Raw genomic sequence first — 19,662 nt, forward strand, 5'->3', positions numbered from 1 at the left:
GATTTCATGAAAACCAAAATCACTTGCTCCATTGTATCACTGCCTGTGCCGTTAGTTTGTTGCTGTGAGACTGCATAAATAGTGAGTGAGGCAGGGCTCCTAGCACTGTGTTCCTCTTATTATTTTGCTTTGGAAGAAAGAAGCTCCAAGATTTATATGGAATTTTGTAAACCTGTACAAAAAAGGAATAGATGAAATATAGGGCCAGCCTGTCAGTATCGACTGTGTCCCCTTTGAATCTGAATTTTCAACAAGGATCCATTATAGATAGGTATAAAATGGACATTTTTTTCTGGAAATTCATAAGAAAAGTCTCTCTCTCCAGATCCTTTGCCTTTAATTAACTCATTTCAAATATATTTAGAAGCAATTACTTCTGTGGGCAGCAGAAAATAGCCAGCATGGCTGCCGCCCCATGGGTGCACTGCAGGCCTCCTGAATTCCACAGTGAATGCAGTTTTTTCCTGTTGTAAGGGGGGATTATGTACTCTCTGGAAGCCACTATCATCCCCTTCTCAGGAGAAGCACCAACCTCCACTCAGCCTGATCAACCCAGTGAGTCCCCTAAAGCCCTAATCTGAGACAGGTTCTCTCCTGGCTCATTCAGCATCAGTCACCCAAAGAGCTATTTTAAAGGAGATACAATCCCAAGAGAATAGGGGTTTAGCCACGGAGATGTAGAGAGGTGCCAGGTAGCCAAAAGGTTAATGTTTCCCTCCATTTTCCCTGTGCCTCAAAACAAGTATTTGTGGTATTTCCTAATGCACACTGAAGTGACTGCATTTCAATAGAGATAGTTGTATGTAGCATGTGAAGTCAGGAAGCCCCATTCTGCAACTCAATGCCTTTACCTCAGTGGCCTATAGAATAGCTCTTTGCTGAGCACAAACAGAGAGTTCTACAAATTTTAATCAAAATACATAGCCAAAAATGTCTCTAGGGCAAGATGAGCACCAAAGAAGAAGTCAGTCACTGAGAGGCAGAGATCCCCAGCTAGTGTTAATTGCCTAGCTCCATGGAAGTCAAAGGAGTTATGATGATTTACACCAGCTGAGGATGTGCTCCTGAGCATTTCTCACTTCTTACATCTGATGGGTAAGGCAGGTGGGGGGCAAGCAAGTGGGAATCTAGTCAAAGAAGTCATGCTTCGGAGATGTAGAATTACACAAGTAATTTTCTCTTCTCTCAAGAAATCACATTGACTGGATTTTTGCTCTTGGACAATGAAATCTCTCCACAAACCCATAGATTCAACAGTCATGGCAGATCAAAGACATATGAGGTAGTTTTAAATACCAAGGAGAAACCCACATCCACAAATAACATGAGGGAGAGCTGTTGGGGAAAAATAGTGACTAGATTGTAAAGAGCCAGCTATAGGATTAGATGGTCCTTAGTATAGGACAATACAAGGCAGATATAGGTAGAGTCTGCATAAATGGTTTGTTTGTTGTTTTTTCTTCTTTTAGTAAGAAAGAAGGCCTTCCAGCAGTAGGCAAGTGAAAGAAAAATCCCCTTCCTACCAGAGACCAGCTGTGGGGTTTCCCCATAATCACTTCAAGGTTATATTTTTAAAATTAATAACTCAGAGAACTAAAGGAAACCAAAGTGGAAAGACAGATGCTCAAAAAGCAAGCGCACACAAGGAAGTTCATACCTTACAGAGGTGGAGTTGGGAGTTGTTTTAGTTCTATAGCAACCTGATACTTTATTCTAGACAGCACATGTGATTTCACACAAACCAGGGGAAGCTCAGAGAGCCAGAGACCATTTTATGCTGTCAAGGTAGGAAGCATTTTTTCCTTCCAGAATCAAAAACTGGCACTGCAGACTAGTAAGTCCTTATAGCAGGCACCTGCAGAAACTCCAGGAGTGGATTAAGGCTATAATGGAGGTAGAATTTTCAAAAGCACCGAAGTGATTTTCCTAAGTCCCATTTTCAAAAGTCACTTAGGCTGTTAGGAGCCTGAGGCCTCGTCTAGACTAGGAAATTTGGTCGGTATAATTACGTCACTAAGGGGCGTGAATAATCCACACTGCTGAGCAACACAGTTAAACTAAACTAACCCCCAATGTAGACAGTGCTAGATCAGAGGGAGAATTCTCCTGTCAACCTAGCTACTGCCTCTTGGGGAGTACCTACACCAACGGGAGAACCTCTCCCGTTGGTGTAGCTAGCGTCTTCACTGAAGTACTGCAGCAGTGCACCTGAGCCGCTGTAGTGACTTATGTATAGATGAGCCATTACTCTCACTGAAAATCGATGGGACTTAAGATCCTAAACGCCTAAGTGACTTCCAGAAATGGGACTTAGGTAAGTCATTTAGGCACTTTTGAAAATTTTACCCTGGGGCCAGGTCCAGCAAAATTTTGCCTTCAACCCCCAAAAATCTAGCCCTCTGGGACAACCAAGAGTGTATACTGAGCCTCCTGGCCAAGTTAATCACATGCATCTCAGATGCAGTCTACTCCACCCTTCTTTCAGATCAGGTCATGATGCAGCCTAAAGAATTAAAAGGGATACAAAGGATCTGGATCCTGCATGAGCAACAGCTAGTAGCAATCAGCCATGTGCCACACTGCCTGCTGCTCACTAACTCACTATTGCACTGGTGATCCCTTCTGCCAGTGTGCCACAGATCTGAAAGATCTTGGGAAGACCTGTGTTGTGGGGATCACGCTCTTAGACAATTAATATTCAGAAAAATGTTTGCTTGTTTTCTTTACAAGCAGGAATCATGCTAACAACCACTGCTATCTAATGCAAGACTCCAGCAAAAACTGTGAATTAGGATAATTTCAAAAGTATTCAAACAAAGTCATTTAAGAACTTGGGTCTAATGTAGTGGCTTTTGCTGCAATATAGTAGCTTTCAAAGTGCACTTCAAAAACATATAAAACTTTTTAGAACAGTTAATGACTTTATAGAGATGGGGCATAAAAACATTACAAAAAGTTGTTAGCAAGATGCCCAGCTGCAGTTTATTCAGGAAGTTATGGGAGCAGTTAGGCAGCCATCTGGGAAGTGGAAGACACCCCTGCTGAAAGAACAAAGAATATTTTGTTGCTTTAGACAGAAAAGTAGTTAAGTGATGGGAACATACCGTAAAAGATTTTCAGCCCCAGTTCTCAACCTTACTGCTTTCAAGATCTGTTGGTTTAGGGCAGCTCTTTGATTTTGCAGTTTGCTTCGGCCTGTCTCAGCAAGGCGGTTACATCCCTAGAATAAAGGAAGCAAATTATTTGCAAGAAGCTGACAATAAAGAGCAAAAGAAAAAATGAACAACACTGATTTCAAATTACATCTCTAAGTCATGGATATGAAAACCTTAACCTATAAAGCATGACACATAAAGCCATCTGATTAAAGAGTATTCTTTATTTTAACCCTAAGAAAGTTTATTGTCAAATTAAAAACAATAAAACAAAAAACACAGATCAGGATGATGTTTTCTCAGTTACCCTGCAGTAAATTCACAGTTACTTCTCTGATGTCAATGAAGTTTGCGTGAATCCTAAGCAACTACACTGATATCCATGGAGTTACTCCAGAGTTACACACTAGTGTGCCTGAGAGAAGAGATGTTGTATTGTCATGACAAAAATCATAACATGATGGTAAAAGAAATGAAAAGTCATAGATCATTGCCAGGGTTGTTTGTTTGTTTTTTTAATTAAAATCAATTTTTTTTTAAAGAAAAGAAAAAAAGTGATTTTAACAGTAACTTAAAAGACCTGGGACTCTCTTCAGTTTAACTCATTCCCTAGTCTCCTCTGCCTAGAGATCTAAGCCCTAGTTTTAGGCAGAGATCTGTGCATATGCATCTGCCAAATACACAAAGCAAGGATGCCCGGTCTTGAGATCTGCCCCATAGAATTCCAGACTACCATCTTCTTTGCATACAAAGTACCAAAAATGTGCACCATAAAACACTGGATTTTATCATTTGCTTCCATGTCTCCAGTACTAAATTTGATGGTTTGTCATCACACTAACTTTCATTCTCTTCATGTAAGTGTTTTAGTAGTATGAGCGGCCATATGATTTTTGTTTATGGAGACACGCTAGCTCAGCATCAAATGACACTTGAAAAATTGGCTACCACATGGAATCACAGAGCCTGATTCTGTGAAATACTGAGTGCCTTCAGCAGCTCACAAGATCTGGCCCTTATAGAAGAGTATAGAATAACTGCCTTCAATGTTATTTGTCCAGCTAGGAATGTGTAAAATTCTTGGATGTGCTCTGCATATGACACAAAGCAGATCTTAAGACAGCCCAACCAATATATATGATTAAGACTGAACCCTTCTAGTTTTTGTGGCCAGTGATAAAATGAAACGTTATGGATGGATAAGACAGTATGTTTTTCTAAAGCTTACAGGACATTTCTAAGGGGCAGAGGTTGTTTGAGTGCCTTGTTTGAGAAGTGAAACCTTAACTATGTATTTCCTAGGTTTCTAATTATTTTTTTTCATACATTCTTCAGAAGTAATATGCACTCTCACAATTGATATATGCCTGTAATCTTAACTACTTGATTTTGAAACAAATAGGGGCAAAGATTAGCACAATGTAACCTAATACAAACATATCCACTTAATATTGCTTAGGTATCTTGTCTTCACAACTTGTTCACCATTTATTGGTTCAAGGCCCATGTTATGAGTTCATTTACCCAAGTGGCAAGATAACAATGTACCAGCACATCAAAAAGCAGTGTTTCAAGGGACCTCTAGGTTCTAATAATCTACTTAGAGTTCTTCATGAGGTTAGCAAATGCAGAAAACTTTGATGAAGCAATAAAAAAGTTTCACACTATGGACTAAACCAGTCACTCTAGATTTATACTGGTTTGACTGAGAACAGAACCTAGCCTATTATCATTAATTTAAAAGACCTCACTTGCAATTTTCCAGTTTGAAAAGCTTGCATTTTACACTGTATCTACTAAGTACCTAAAGTAACAGGAGAACATGTGTAACCATGTACAGCAGCATAGAGTTTACAATACTGCTTGAAAAACATGTCAAATTGAATTACTCTCTAGTTACTGATGAGCTTCTGCACTGAAACCAATTATAGTGGAGGCCTGAAATTCAAAGCTTGGGTGCACAGTAAATGTCCTCCTTTGCCAAGTATGTTGGGGGATTAGTTAATTTTATATATTTTACTGGAGAAAACAAGCATATGTGACAGACTTGTGCATTAATTTAAGGACAGCTGCATAGTTATCTCAGGTATTAAGATGCTCAAATATACAATTCTAGTTCTACAGAATTGTATACTGTTTTATATGCATTCAGAGACATCTGTGGAGGTTTCTTATATTCCTTATACTCATAGACTTTAAGGCCAGAAGAGACCATCGTGATCATCTAGTGTGACCTCTTGCACACTACAGACCACAGAAACTCACCCATCATACTCAGGGGCGTATGCAGGAATCAAAATTTGATCCGTTTTGTATGGGCACATTCTGTGCTTCTGCTGCAGCCCCGGGACTAGAGGAGCTTGTTCTCCCAGCCACAGCGCCAGGGGCAGAGGAGTTCTGTGCCCCCACTGATTACTGTGGGGGCCCAGGCCCCTGCTTGTCCCCCTTTGTGCATGCCCCAGCACATACCCAACAGTATGGTGTGGTACTGCATGTCTAAGCGGTTCCCTTTGCTTCTCATCACCTATTCTTAGCCTGCTTCCTATTCTGTGCTGCCACCTCACGTCTTGCTCTGCCTTTATTCCATTTTGTACTGTATAATCCCTGCCTCTGTTATAGATGCTCTAATCGTCCTCCTCTCCTTCCACCCTGGCCATGTCACCTCCCCAGTTCCCACTTTGAATCTCTCCACTGATTATTTTTGCTTTCCACATCAAGTTCAAGCATCTGGTTCTCACTTTAGGCCTTTCACATCTGCATCCTTGCCTGCAGCTCTGCACTCCTTTCCTTCAACTTCCCTTCTTGCTGCTTAAACTACTTTCAAGCATCCCTCCTAAAAGCTTCCTTGTAGCCATCTTCCACTATTGTCTTCATTTTCTCTTCAGTATTGCCCCACATGCCTAGAACTCCCTGCCGAAGAACTTTCATCTCATCACTCAAATCCCTCCTTAGAACTTCTGGAGGAACCTTTTCAGTAAAGATCAAGGTCCAGATCCCAAACCTACTGAACTCACTAGGAGTCTTTCATTGATTTAACTGGTCCTTTAATCAGGCTCCAGCTCAAAAGTCAAGTCTACACTTAAAATTTAAGTAGACAGAGATGGTGGTCAGGGGTTTGAAAAATCTCTTCCCCTCACTGTCGAGTAATATAGCTATGCTGACCTAACTCCCCATAATGACACAACTAGGTCAATGGAAGAATGCTGCCATCACTCAGAAAGGTGGTATTTGTATACCAACAGAAAATCTCATTCTGTCACTATAGGTTACATCTACATATGGGGTTATGCCAGCAACATAGCTATGCCAGTAACATAGCTATACCAGTATAGTTTCCATATGTAGACATACCCGCAGACAGGCACACAGGGAAGGAATGGAGGAAGAACTGCAGTGATACTAAACGCTATACAAAAGGAAATGATGGAGCAAAGAGCCTTCCCTCCACTCAGGTCAGACAACTAATGTAGCCTGTGCAGTCCTCAATGCAAGAGCTGCTCCTGGTGAGTGCCACCTTTATCAGTGCTAAGTGTCTGGGAGCAGACAGGGCTTGGTTGTCTGCAGAGAGGAGAGTACATGACTACCTGTGTAGGAGTGTAGTGAGCGTGTGTCTTCACAGCACAGTTAGTTTAAGTTATAACTCGAGTGCTACCCCCATTCAACTCCCATCCACACGCACAAAAATTTCTAGCTCTAGTTAAATGGTGCTATAAACTCAAACTCGCTGGCCCATGAGGGAAGGTATTGAAGCTCGAGTGATGCCAATGCACAAGCTAGCAATGCAGTAGGGAGGCAATAGCTTGAGTTTCTATTCATCAACAGCTAATCCAATTACTCCGCTAATCCAATCACTCTCTGTAAATCCCATGTTACTCTGTATCTCACTTGAGCTAATTACTGCAGTGAATACAAGTACTAGGAGTGGATGTGCTCCCTGTCTGCCTGCTCTGCACTTTTGTCTCCCTGATAAAGGGTTCTCTGTGGGTCATGGGGTCTGTTTCTGGGGAAAGTTACTGCAGGATCTCATCTGTACAGAGTCTTGGGGCAGCAGACTGTGGCCTGGTTTACACTAGGAAATTAGGGTGGTATAATTACATCGCTCAGGGTGTGAAAAATCCACACCCTCAAGCGATGCAGTTAAACTGATTGAAACTCCCATGTAGACAGCATTAGGTTGACAGGAGAATTCTCCTCTCAACCTAGCTACAACCCCTTGGGGAAGTGGAGTGTCTGTGCCACTGGGAGAACCCCTCCCATTGGCATAGGTAGTGTCTTCATTGAAGTGCTGCAGCATTGTAAGTGTAGACAAGCCCTATATAGGATTCACCAACTGACTGGCTCCAGTAGAATCAAGCTGCCAGAGAACTGGTGGACAGGAGCCAGCATGGAGAACAGTGCCATAATGCAGATAACCTGTATGTTCATAGGATCTCAGGGGATCTGTGGAGTTTGGGGTGAATTTCCTCTGCACTTGCAATGTGGGTGAAGTGGACATAAACCTTCTGTATCTGATATTGATTTGGATAAAAACTCCAAGAGGGGAACCTCACTGTATTTTACTCTCCACACCCACCACTTCTCACATACTCACAAATAGGTCTTTTCACAGAACCGTAAAATCTGGTTCCGTGTTTATAAAATGCCAAGAACATTGTTAATACTCATTACACAGCAGGCAGCCAGATCTCAATGTGAATCCCACACTTTCTGCTTTCACTGCTGCCTGGTTTTAATGCACAATACTTCATGTCTTACAGTAACTATTAAAATTACCCTCAAATGTTTCCTTTCAACTAGCTTCCTTTTCAATAGATGTTCATTAAAGTGAGACTGATCAGAAAAGTGGCTGTATAAAAATAGCAACTTCTTACTCAACAGATTTTGTGTGTGTGTGTGTGTGTACTGGCAATAGTCATATCTGTTTAGATGTTTTACATAACTCTTGTTGGCTCTGCAGAGCTAGCACAGCTCTGAGAGGGTCAGCTGGATTATATCATGGCTCACGCATAGTCAGTAAAATTATTCCAACTGAAGAACCTTTATTATTACTGATGATGTTTGAGTCATAGATTCCAGTCTGAGTTTGCAATGCAGGTAATAAAACAATGTCCTTTTTTAACTTGTAAACTGAAAACACTTGCTATGAAGTTAATAAACAATGAATCCCATGCTGCCATTTTTATGGTTATTTTTTCAGAGTGTAACTGTGGTTTATGTGGTTCACTGCTGGTATATATAGCTCAAATGCTATATTGAGTTCATGAAGAAACAAAAGTCCCTGTGCTGTCTAAAGTTCATTTAGTTATTTACTATTGTATCTTCCTGCTTGGTAGAATAGGGTTGGTAAACTACAGAAGCAGGATATTTGTGTATTTTTAATGAGTTCTTATCAGAGGCAAGCCCCATATGACTCATGTTAAAGAATTGTACCATATATTATTTATATTAAATAACTTCTGGAAAGAAACTGAAGTCACAGAGACTCTGAAGACAGAAAAGATCATGTTGGATATTAACACCTGCCTGTGCAGATTGCTACTAGCATTTTTTTATAGCAATCCTTTGGCTAATTAATGAGCAATGCCGACAGATTTCTGTCTAGTTCTTTTGCCTATGATTTAGGGGAGTTTTAAAGGAGAACAGTAGGGGTTCCTTAGTGCTCTGTCAGGGATCTGTAAGATTAAAAGGAGCAGAGACAAGAAGAGGCTGTCTCCCTTTTTTCTTATTTTCCTAAAAATTGTGTAGGACTCTTATTGCGCATGACATCCAGGAGAATACAAGCCTAAACATCTATTGATAAATTAGTCTCCATTTGCATAATTATCCAGTCAACTTCATCAAAGTTTAAGAATATCTGATGCAAGAGCATATTCTGGAGATGATCCCAGACTTAAATTGCATTCTCTCTACATTTGGGAAAGTTGATTATCATGTCCTTGTTTCAGTAAAAGAGAATGAAAGAAATGCAGAAGAGCTAATAGGTTGTGGTTTCAAACAAAATGCAGCACATCAGAGATGATCTTGAATTCAGACACACCATTTCTAGAGTGTGTGTTGAGACCATCATGACACTCGCTGACATGGCTAATTTTGAAACTACATGAGTAAAACTGAAAACAGCTAGCTTTCAGAACTTTGTCCCTCTAACACACAATTTGTGTTGGCGGTGAGACCTCTAAGCAGCAGCACACAACCTGGTTTGACATAAAACCTGACAGTAGTCCCAAAATGACTCAGCTGATAATATTCTCACCTGTGGGCCAGACAGTCATTCAAGTTCCAAATCAGTGCAGTGCAGTTCTAGGATACACTGCACCACCTTCTTCCAATTTCTGCCCTTTGTCCAAATGAAAATTAAAGTTTCTCTAGCATGTCTCACAAACAGTATAGGATAATCCTAATGTCCTGGTCAAAGATACAATACCTCCCTCCACAAAATGGATTCCAACACCTACAGCTAGGTGTGAACTGCTGTTAAATGCATACAGTTGTGTGAGCAAATAAAGCAGTCACAGCACTGCTAGTACTTAACTAATAGTTTATAGACAATGCTTTGGATAACAGCAATATGAAAAAAGTTATAATTTAATATATTTATTTTCTTTAATACACCCAGTGGCACCTAAATTAGAGAAGCTGCTGTTGAATGTCACACAGCCCCCAGGCTAAGTACTTTGTATCCTGAGCACTGAGTGGTAGCCAAGTGCCATGAGAATCTTGAACTGGGGAATCCCTGTAATATTATATTTGCCCAGACAGGTAGTCCATGCATACTATGGCTTTATTAACACCTTACCAGGAAATAACATCAGATTTCTGGAGCAAAAGTGTGAGCTGTGCCTTTTGATCCCCAATCTATGAGATACTGGCAGTTTCGTTTTAGAGTAGGAAGATATAATAGATGGCCCACCCTTACAGATGGAAAATAGTTGTCAAGAGGGCAGTTAACAGAAGGGAAAATGTGGTTTGGTCCCCAAATGAAAAAGTAGATGGTAACCTTCATTTGGTTGGATGCCAGAATGCTTTACTTTAAAATAGATTTCTTTTTCAGCATCAGAAATTCAGCTGTGACTACACAAAATACTAATTGCTCAATTGTTTGGTAATCAGAAGAGGTATTTGCCTTTAATATGTCTGTTAATATGATGCATTCAGTAGGTATTTGAACTGATAAGCTGAGCCATGACAAGCTAATTGGAGAAGGTGATGCAGAGTTGAAACTGGGTGTGCCTCCTTGCTTAAAGAACATTTTTCTCCACTTAGCGTAACCTGTACTGCTTGTGAGTTGTGAAGCCTTAGTTCAAGCAAAGGGCCTGATACTGCAAATACTCACAGGTGTATAACTTTACTTACACAAGTAGTTTCACTGATTTAAGTAGGACTACATTTCTGAGTAAATTTACTCATGTGAGTAAGTATTTGTAGCACTGGGACCAAAGCCTGCCAAAATGAATATCGTAAATATTTGCATACCTTGTCCTGCTACAAATACTGAAAGTTTCTCTTGATATTTCAGTGTTGTCAACCCTATGATTTTATCGCATATCTTTTGTTACTTGGTATTTTTCTTTAAGCTGGAGTAATGAGAATCTCAGCTTTCATTTCAAAAAGCATGATTGCATAGAAAAGCTGAAAAACGTGAACCTTAAAGACTCAAAAGTCAGAAGGAAAATAGAGATCCAAAATGCACATTTAAAAAAAAAAATCCAAACAATTCATGACTCTAAAGTGAGTGTCATGACTTTTTGGGGCCAGACCCGTTTTTTAATATGTGAGGTTGAGAATATGTCAGTTGCTTCTAGGCTTTGCTATCAAACAAGAAATGGCCAAGTGATAGTGTATCATTATCTAAGTGTTAAAGCAGAATAACTATTTTACAGAAGTGGCTACAAGCATTAAACCAGAAATATATTCCCTTTCAAGAAAAGAAAAGACTACCTTCTCGGCTACACTATTTGATAGAATTTTCCTGCCAACCTCTTGGTGACTGTTATAAGCCTATACGACAAAAAAGGCAACTTTAAATCAGTTTTAGTGTAATTGCGCCAGGAACAGTTATGGCACTTACAAATAATTATTTACTTAGTTAATTTTTTTTAACTCCAGGCACTTAAAAAAAAGTAAAACAAATGTTTAATGCAAAATTTTAAAAAGCTGTAACTAGTGTATTAAACTAATACTATACTATAGCAACCAGCTACAAATAATATTTGCCAAACAGAGCCAAAAATAGTAATATTGCATCAGAGAAGCCATCAGAGAAGACACAGTCTGGGTGGGTTAGTTCATTCTTTGAGATTCAGTTCCTTTTCCTGTTTGAGGTGTTCTGACATACGTGGAATGAGTGTGTGCATGACTGTGATATAGAATGTCAAAGGTAGTAAATTCTTTGTCTAATCATTGCAACATTCTTTCTATCTTTCCCAACAAAATAGAAAAAAGGACAAATAGGCAAATGAATATTCCTGTGTAAAAGCAAATGTTATGTAATGGCTCCTAATGATTCGAAGAGCCTGGCACAGGATTAGCAGGTAAGCAAATGGAAACCCTAGGCACAGGAAACAGAAATACACCACAGAATCTTAAAAAGAAGCTAGTTTGGGACGTTCTTGTTCAGAGCAGGTTAATAAGCCTACCATTTTAGACTAAGATCCTTATATCTTTTTTGATAGGACTTTGGGGGGGAGAGGTGTTTAGTTTTTGTTCCTTTCCCCATGGTGAGGAGGATTAACAAGTTCTGATTTCTTTTACCCTAATTGGTCTGCAGCATCATTTTCTTTATGAGCTGGTCCAGCTCTTTGATCTGTATGGCAGATATCCAGTCAGAACAGGTCAGAGTAGTTCAGAGACAAAGTGCTGAGAAACAGAAACAGGAAGAATAGAACTATCTTCATCAAGCTGACCAGAATTTATAAATTCATTAAACTAACTATCCTGTTAGTCTAGCTGTAGTACAATATGCTGACAACAAAGGAATCCAAGTTCAAGACTCAAGGTTGATCAATCACTCCCAAGCCATCGGAAGCTTGGAATACTGCAGAAGTGGTAGGCTCAGTAAATGGGATGAAGAAGCATTTTAAATCACTCTTTCAACCTTCCAGACTGCTTTGGGAGTAGGTGGTGATAGTCTCCAGAGAGCGTAAGATTATTATAAATCATGGATGGAAAAGGTCTACTAGATAGAGCTGGTCAAAAAAAAAATTCTATAGAAAATTCAGATTTTTGGGGAGGAGGGGCTATGGACTGAAAAATTAATGTTCCAATGAAAAACAGTTAACATAAAATGTTTAGCCACCCCTAATACTAGATAATTGAATCTGCAAGTATAGGATGTGGTCTCTAGGACTGAATTGGAGCTGCTCTGTAATAATCCATGAATACTATATGTTGACATGGTTATTGGGATGTTTACTGTCTGAATATATTGTTTAGTAGAGGGTTGTAAGGAAAAACAAGCAGGAGGAAAAAGAATGACTCAAGATAAGCCACTTCTCCACAAACACTTAAGAGTTAAGAGATACTGTGAGAAGAGGAAAGAACCCAGAAGATCAAAGGAACTGGTAGGTTTAAGAGGGAATACTCTCTAGAGGCGCAGTGTTGTTTGGGGGAACTAGACTGGGACACAGGGCACATGCTGGGATGACTGAAGAGGTTAAGTTACCATCAGGAAATCTTTAGGTAAGATAGACGTGCATAGGCAGTATGTTGCTTTCTCTAAATGCTTTGTTCCCACTGGTAAAATAAACAATACTCTGATTTAAGGAGGTTTCATCCAAAGCTTTGTCAACAGATGATGATTAAGGAAGCAAAAACAAACAAACAAAACAATGGAAGCCTGAGAACTCAGAAAGGTTCTGAGAATCTTCCATAGAATAAAACATTAATTAAGCAAGAATGGTAGTTTACCATTGGTTGGCTAGAAGGAGAAGCAGTTTTACACAATGTGTTTTGGGGATGCTGATAGGGTTTATGTAGGATTAGAGTAGCTAACTATACATCTTAAAATGCAGACTAAAGTTTATACCTGTTAGTTGTAAAAGAACACTGTCTATATTAAAATATGACGCATCAATTGCTCTCAAATTATGCAAATAAGTTGCTTTTTGTGATAATGACAAAAGTGTCACCAAAAATCAGGAACACCACAGATGAGCATATGGTGTAAACTGATTTTAAAAGTTTCACTATTTGTACAGAAAACCTGTTTTTTAAAAGATTAAAGACCTGGTCTGGATATCGGGAGATCTGAGTTCTAATCCTAGCTCTGTCAGAGACTTCTTGGGCAAATCCCTGAAGCAATCTGTGCCTTAAAATAGGGAAAAAATATGTCCCCACTTCACAAAGATATTGTGAGGCTAAATTCATTGGTTGAAAAGTGCCTTGAGATACATTAATGAAAGGTGTTATTTAAAGGAAAACAAATTTTCCTATTTTGTTATTTAATTAAGTGGTTTTCTAATCTTAACACAAAGGAAGTATCCTTAAAAAGACTATCCTTGAAAATGTGCGTGCACCAACAAAATGTATACACCAGTCCTTAAACTCCTTAGAGGAAAAAAATACTGTGTAAAAGTAAGACCTTCTATTTAAAAAGCTCAAGATAAGTTTAAGAGCACAAAGAAACAATATAATCACCAGTTCAATCATACACAGTCCTTTAGGGCTCTATTTAGACTGAAATTTGATTTCTACATTTTAGACGATATATACAGCTACAGGGTTTCCATAGCTTGACTGCTTTAGAACCTAATCCTGTTCAGAATTTAAAAGGATTTTTTGGTAATGATTTGTGGAACTGAGGCCCTAATCTTTGACCATATTCTCTACCAATGCACAATAGGAAGTAATTGCTTCCTCATTTACATACCTGTTGGTGAGAGAAGACTTTGTACTCTCAACCATGTTACAGTTGACAGTTTTTCCAAAACTTGTTTATTGGACTAGTCTGAACGTCTCAAAAAAAAAAATCTAGAGTCCATGGGAGGGAGTGCCATTGTAGTAATGGTTCATCCAAACATAGATACTTTTTTGGCTAGGTATAATTCAGGTTTTGTCTGAGCTGTATTTCTAATCCCAGTTTTGTAACCACAAATTCCTTTTGTTTTAAATGGAAATCTTGAATGCATAAAAGATATTTGATCTGGTCCATCAAAATGTAGTGTGGATAAAGTGAAGGCAAACCAACCACACCTTTTATTAGTTTTGAAACAATGGACAAGACTTTGTTACTTCAGATTTATGGTTAGACCAATTGAAAATTAAAATTATGCCTCTTTATATTTAAAGTAAACTATATTTTCCTTTAACTTGAATCTTACATCAGTGTAACTCCATTGATTTCTGGAGAGTTCTCCTGCTTTTACACCAGGATAACAAAGGAAAATAAGTCCCTTTTTTTAGGTTTGAGTAAAGAACATGTATTTCCTTAAGAAGGTTGAGAGCTAACTGAAATACTGAGGTAAATCAGGCACTATTCTAACATTAATTTTTTAGCAATTTTTATTTATTTGTAAAATATACAGCCTGTCTTTTTTGTAACCTTTTTTCAAGTTCTTAAACTTGATTTTCTAGCAGGCCGGATATAAGTACATCCCATGAGATATCCAGATACTGTAGAAAAGTAGCTGAAGAACTAATGTTAAAATTAATTAGAACATGAGCATATCTAATATAATCCACACCAAGAAACAAACCAAAGGACAGTGACTTCAGTGACACTTTTCAAACAAGAATAGCAAATAGAATTTGGGGCAAAGTTTTTTTTTTCATCTGTCTAGCAATTTATATGGCTGTACAAGCTTTCCCATAGTGCTAGAAGATGCATCTGAAATTTTACTATAATGTCATTCTTGAGTCCCTCCTGAATAGAAGCCACCAACCCTGTCTAAAGATATGGAGATAAATTACTATTGACAAAAAGCTCTTCCACATCACATGGCAGAGTAAGGTACATAGACCTCCTGAAGCAAGTCTAGTCCAAATGATGGTTGTAAATGCACTGTAGAGGACACTTGTGCATGGATGGATGTGAGGTGTGTACAGTTGTACTAGGGGGATCAGTTAACATGCCAATTTTTTCTCAAGTAGACAGAGCCTTAATTTGTTTAAAATATGGCTACAGCCTTGGACCCTGATTCTGCACCATTGGGGGGGAGAGTTATTAACTCCCCAAATCACAACTGCTTGAAGATAGCACTGAATGCCACCAAAGTTAATAGGAGCTGGCACCTTTCAGGATTGCGTCCTCAGTGATATTTAATACTAGAACTACTGCCATGTAAAAATAATGTAGGTGTGGATCACTGCATAAACCATCCACTCAGTTTAAAAAGTAAGGAGAGATATGTATTAAATATTCCATTATGAAGCCATTAATGAGTATCTTAATTCCAGTAAGATTCAACATATATACAAACAAAATTAGAATTATTTAAAAGATGGATAAGCAGTTGTAGGGGGCATGTAATGGGGAAAGAGCTTTGAAATTTTATATTAATGCACCCAGTGACAGTGTATTCTGTGATTGTAAAGAAAAACAGCAAGATCTGATGCGTACATGCCTGATCCCAAGCCTCGTGAGGCAGCCAAAGTTCACATTAAAATCGGCTGAGAGTTTTGCCTTCCTGGGAAGCTCAGTTAGGAACAAGCTCTGAATACGTGCGGCAGCATCAGAACTTTCTGAAGAGAGACCTGGTGAAACCTATATATGTGGGAGCTCCCTAAAGAATTCCCCAGTTAAAGGTGCCCTAAAGTCAATGTTATCTTAATACTTAGAAAGAACTTTGCTTAGTTTTGAGCACTGATCCTACTGTCAAGTCTCTGGCAAGCTAAAAATGCTCAGCTCTAATCTAAATCCCCTATCACATTTCCTTTGCAGTCCCTGAGCCAGCTCCCTTCATCGGTTAATTAGAGCTAACTCATCTTAAAACAAGATAATCTATTAGAGATGTAAGGAAACCGCTCACAACATTTTGCAAGGAGTAACAAGAGACGTAAATAACGTATGCCCTTCCCCAAAATACATGACCCTAAACAGAGGAACAGACTGCGGGTAGTATCTGAAGTGATGTTAGTAAGTCTCTGAGACACTCCCGGTTTTTCCAATGCGCTGTACTCTGCGCTGGCGGTAGCAGCCGCGTGAGAGGCAGGGCTGGGGGTACCTGCTGCGGTCAGTCTGTTAGTTTTACAAGGAAAGGGGAGTGGCACATAGCACCAGACGTCCTGCTAGGGGCTTTGTCTTCTATAGGCAAATACACCCCCTTCCCATCCCCCCCAAAAAGGTCCTGATTTTTCACACCCTACTGGTGCCGGAGAGGCTGAGCCTGAGGCAGGAGGCACTGGAAGGGATGGGGGGAGGGAAGAGGCTCCAGCCAGCAGACACGGTGGGAGAAGACGGGCTCAAGCCACCTGCGTCTGCAAATGGCCCAGCTGTCCGGGCACGTCTACACTGCGGTCAGACACCCCGCCGCTGCCAGCTGCGCCGGGCTCGCGGGGCTGTTAAACGGCACTGGAGATGTTTGGGCTCGGGCTGCCGCCCTCCCACCTTGCAGGCGCCCGATCCCCGCAGCGCAGCCCGCCCTTACCTTTCGGAAATAGCCTCCCTCCGCTGACCGCGCCGCCCGGTAGCCGCCGGGCACCAAGGTATCCGTCATCTTCTCTCCCGCCCGGGAGCGCGAACCTGCTGCGCGCCTCGCTCGCCCTGACAGTGTCTGCGCAGCCAGCGCGGCTCCCCGAGTGCCCCGCCGCCGCTCTGCAGCCCAGCTCCACCCGCTCCCGCCCTCCCTCCGCGCGGGGGCGGGGCGGTGAGTCAGCCAGCCTGCCCCTGAGCCCGACTCCTCCGAGGCGCGCCGCCCTGCCCGGCCCCTCGGGGTGGGGATGCGGCGGTGGTGGCGCGCGTGCGTTTCGTTTTCCCACAGCGGGTACTGGGCGGCAGGGAGCGGAACAAGGCCCCGCCCCACTGCCAGCGCCCAGCCCAGGGAGTGTCGGGGCGGGGAGCGAGGGGCTGACGGGGACCGGGGAGCCGCGACAAGCGTAGATTTGGAGGGGGGGGAGGGAGCGTCCCCCTTTTCCCTGTCCCCACCTCCCGCCGGATCTCCCCGCCAGCCGCGGGAAGGGATCCGCCCTGCCTCGTGCAGCCCCGGGGCGCGCCGAGGGAGGGATGGCGGTGGCATGGAGGCACTAAGCTGGGGCTGTGGGCGGCCTGCTCATTTCGTTGCCCCCTGATTTCGTTGCCTGTGACTTTCTCCGTGTCCTGCTCCCACACCTACCCCAGCTGCGTTGCGTGCCCGCCGGCTACACAAAACGAGCAACAAGTGCCCTCACCCCGGAGCTTCCCTCCAGCTCCACTAACAGGGCAGCGCCCAGCCCGCCGCCTCGCTGGACTCGATTCGCTCGGATGGATCAAGTGGCGGCTGCCGTTTTCCTGCCTCCCCTAGCAAGAAGCAGGCTCCTGTGATTCTGTGTTTAGTGCAATCCCTTTGTGCTCTGGATGCCGCACTCTCAACCGGCCTGCTGCAGTCTGGACAGCTCTGCTGTGAAACGAAGAATAATCTGTGGTCATGCAGTATTATGACGTGGCCTCCGGAGACTTTATTCATGTTTGATGTATTTTTCCTAGTGCATTTTCCTTCCCATGCAATCGTATTAAACAAACCTTGAAAGTTGCAGGTGTGTCTATTTCAGTAGCTTGCGGAGTTGGAGACAATGCCTTCCGTAATGCCATTTGCCTGGAAATCGTCCCTACAGGGAGTACTCTCCTTCCGGCGCCGGGAGCTGCTTCTTTTGTTCTCAAATACACATTGTCATACCAGTCTTTCTAGGGTCTTTGCTTCTCCCTTATTCCCTGTATTTTAAGCCTTCAACTCGAGATAATGTGGTCACCCTGGCTCATTACTCTTCTCCATGAGTGATTCATTCTTTAGAGCTTGGGGGAGTATTTACAAAATGCTGGTCAAGATCATTAATAGCAAGAAAGAATTATTGTATCCCTTGTGCTGTGCAGTTGATGCACTCTTGTTTTCTTGTTAAAGCCATTGTACAGCAAAATAATAGAAATGATAACTCAGCAGCTGGGGGACAGGAACTGTTTTTATTAGTTCTTGTACTATGTCTGGTACAATTGAGCTCTTATTATTTTTATGACGTATTTAGACTCGGAGTTTTAGCACACTTCTGGGAAATGGTTACACGTAATAATGTTAAAATAATTTCTTCCCAAATCGATATAATAAATTGTACTCTACTTCTCAAACCTTTTATCACCCAGAGGCAGCAGAAATCTGTGAAGAACTTTGAAAATATCTGTGAGGATTGTTACTTAAAGAGCCTAGTTCTGCAGGCTTTACTGAGACAAATGTCCCTTTTAAGTCACTGAGCACTTTACCTATGTAAAAAATGGAAGATTGGACAGGAAATCTGCAGAAAAGTTATGAAAGTTTTCCTCAAAATTGCAGAGATCTGCAGCACTTTAAATGAAAGCCTCACATTCTTTTAAAAAATTCCATTGTATAACTGGTTTTGTAGGTATGTTAGTGGTTCATATAAGGAAGTTGTTTAAATATTAGATCCCAATATAATGTGTTCATTACTACACAATCCAGAGCTAAAGAGATCTGTGGAAATGTACTGATTAAAGATGCAATATATCAAAATACTTCATACTATGCCATGTGTAGAAGTGAGTTTTGGGGGTGTTTTGCAACAAACTGGTGTTTCTTGTTTTTTCCAACAAATGTTCTCTTAATAGTGTAAGGCATGGGTTCTCAAACTGGGGGTCCTGACCCCTCCGGGTCTTGAAGTTATTGTGAGGGGCGGTGGCGAGCTGTCAGCCCCTATGCATGCCAGTAAGCGTGGCATTGGGGGGTCATAACTTTTTTGGGGGGTCATCACAGCCTGAAATATTTGCAAAGGAGGGGGTCCCAGCAAAAAAGGTTTGAGAAACCCTGGTCTAAGGCAATCACAGGCTTCAGAAAGAGGGGAGAAAATCTGCAGAGGTAACTTCATTATCTAGGGAAAATATCTTTGGCATTCTCTTTTCTTTTACTGCAGCTGCATTTTTTTAAAAATACCAATGATTGTAGAATTATTTATGAGTTGTAGTCTGATAAACTGCACATCTGTTCAATATTCCCATGAAACTGAGATATGTTAGAAACAGCAAGTCAGAAATTTGGATCTAAAGCCTGATCCCACCCCTGTGCTGTGTAAGTCAATCAGAATTTTGCCATGATTTCAATATATCTTTTCACTGATCTATGTCAGCTGTAGGTCCCATCCAAGTCAAAAGCAAAGCCAGACTTAGCTGTTTCATCTTTTTAACTGTCTTCTCTGCTACTGAAATGTGCATGACTTCCAGAAGCACATTCCATTCAATTGAGCCATCATTCTCTAGATAGCCATTCCAATCAATTGACTGTTACTGAAATGTGACTGTAGAAAGGTGCTGTGGCCTTCCTAAAAGCCTGGGCCCCAGGGAGGATCACGACGCCCCAGCCGGACGGTGCCACCG

General features: G+C 41.2%; 1 protein-coding gene across 1 annotated transcript in view; it reads right to left on the reverse strand.

The window, feature by feature from the left end:
• The window catches only part of RHPN2 (rhophilin Rho GTPase binding protein 2), a 40,117-nt gene extending 23,166 nt beyond the window's left edge, over nucleotides 1-16,951 (reverse strand). The window contains exons 1-2 of the mRNA XM_067540033.1: nucleotides 16,739-16,951; nucleotides 3,105-3,220 (exon numbers count right to left, since the gene is read on the reverse strand). Of these exons, the coding sequence (XP_067396134.1) occupies nucleotides 3,105-3,220; nucleotides 16,739-16,807 (185 nt within the window). The 5' untranslated portion in view covers nucleotides 16,808-16,951. The remainder of the gene's footprint in view (nucleotides 1-3,104; nucleotides 3,221-16,738) is intronic.
• Nucleotides 16,952-19,662: the final 2,711 nt, after the last annotated feature.

This window comes from Emydura macquarii, unplaced genomic scaffold (genome assembly GCF_026122565.2).
Source record: "Emydura macquarii macquarii isolate MOO-44397 ecotype Brisbane River unplaced genomic scaffold, CSIRO-AGI_Emac_v2 contig_561, whole genome shotgun sequence".
In the NCBI taxonomy this organism is placed as follows: domain Eukaryota; kingdom Metazoa; phylum Chordata; order Testudines; family Chelidae; genus Emydura; species Emydura macquarii.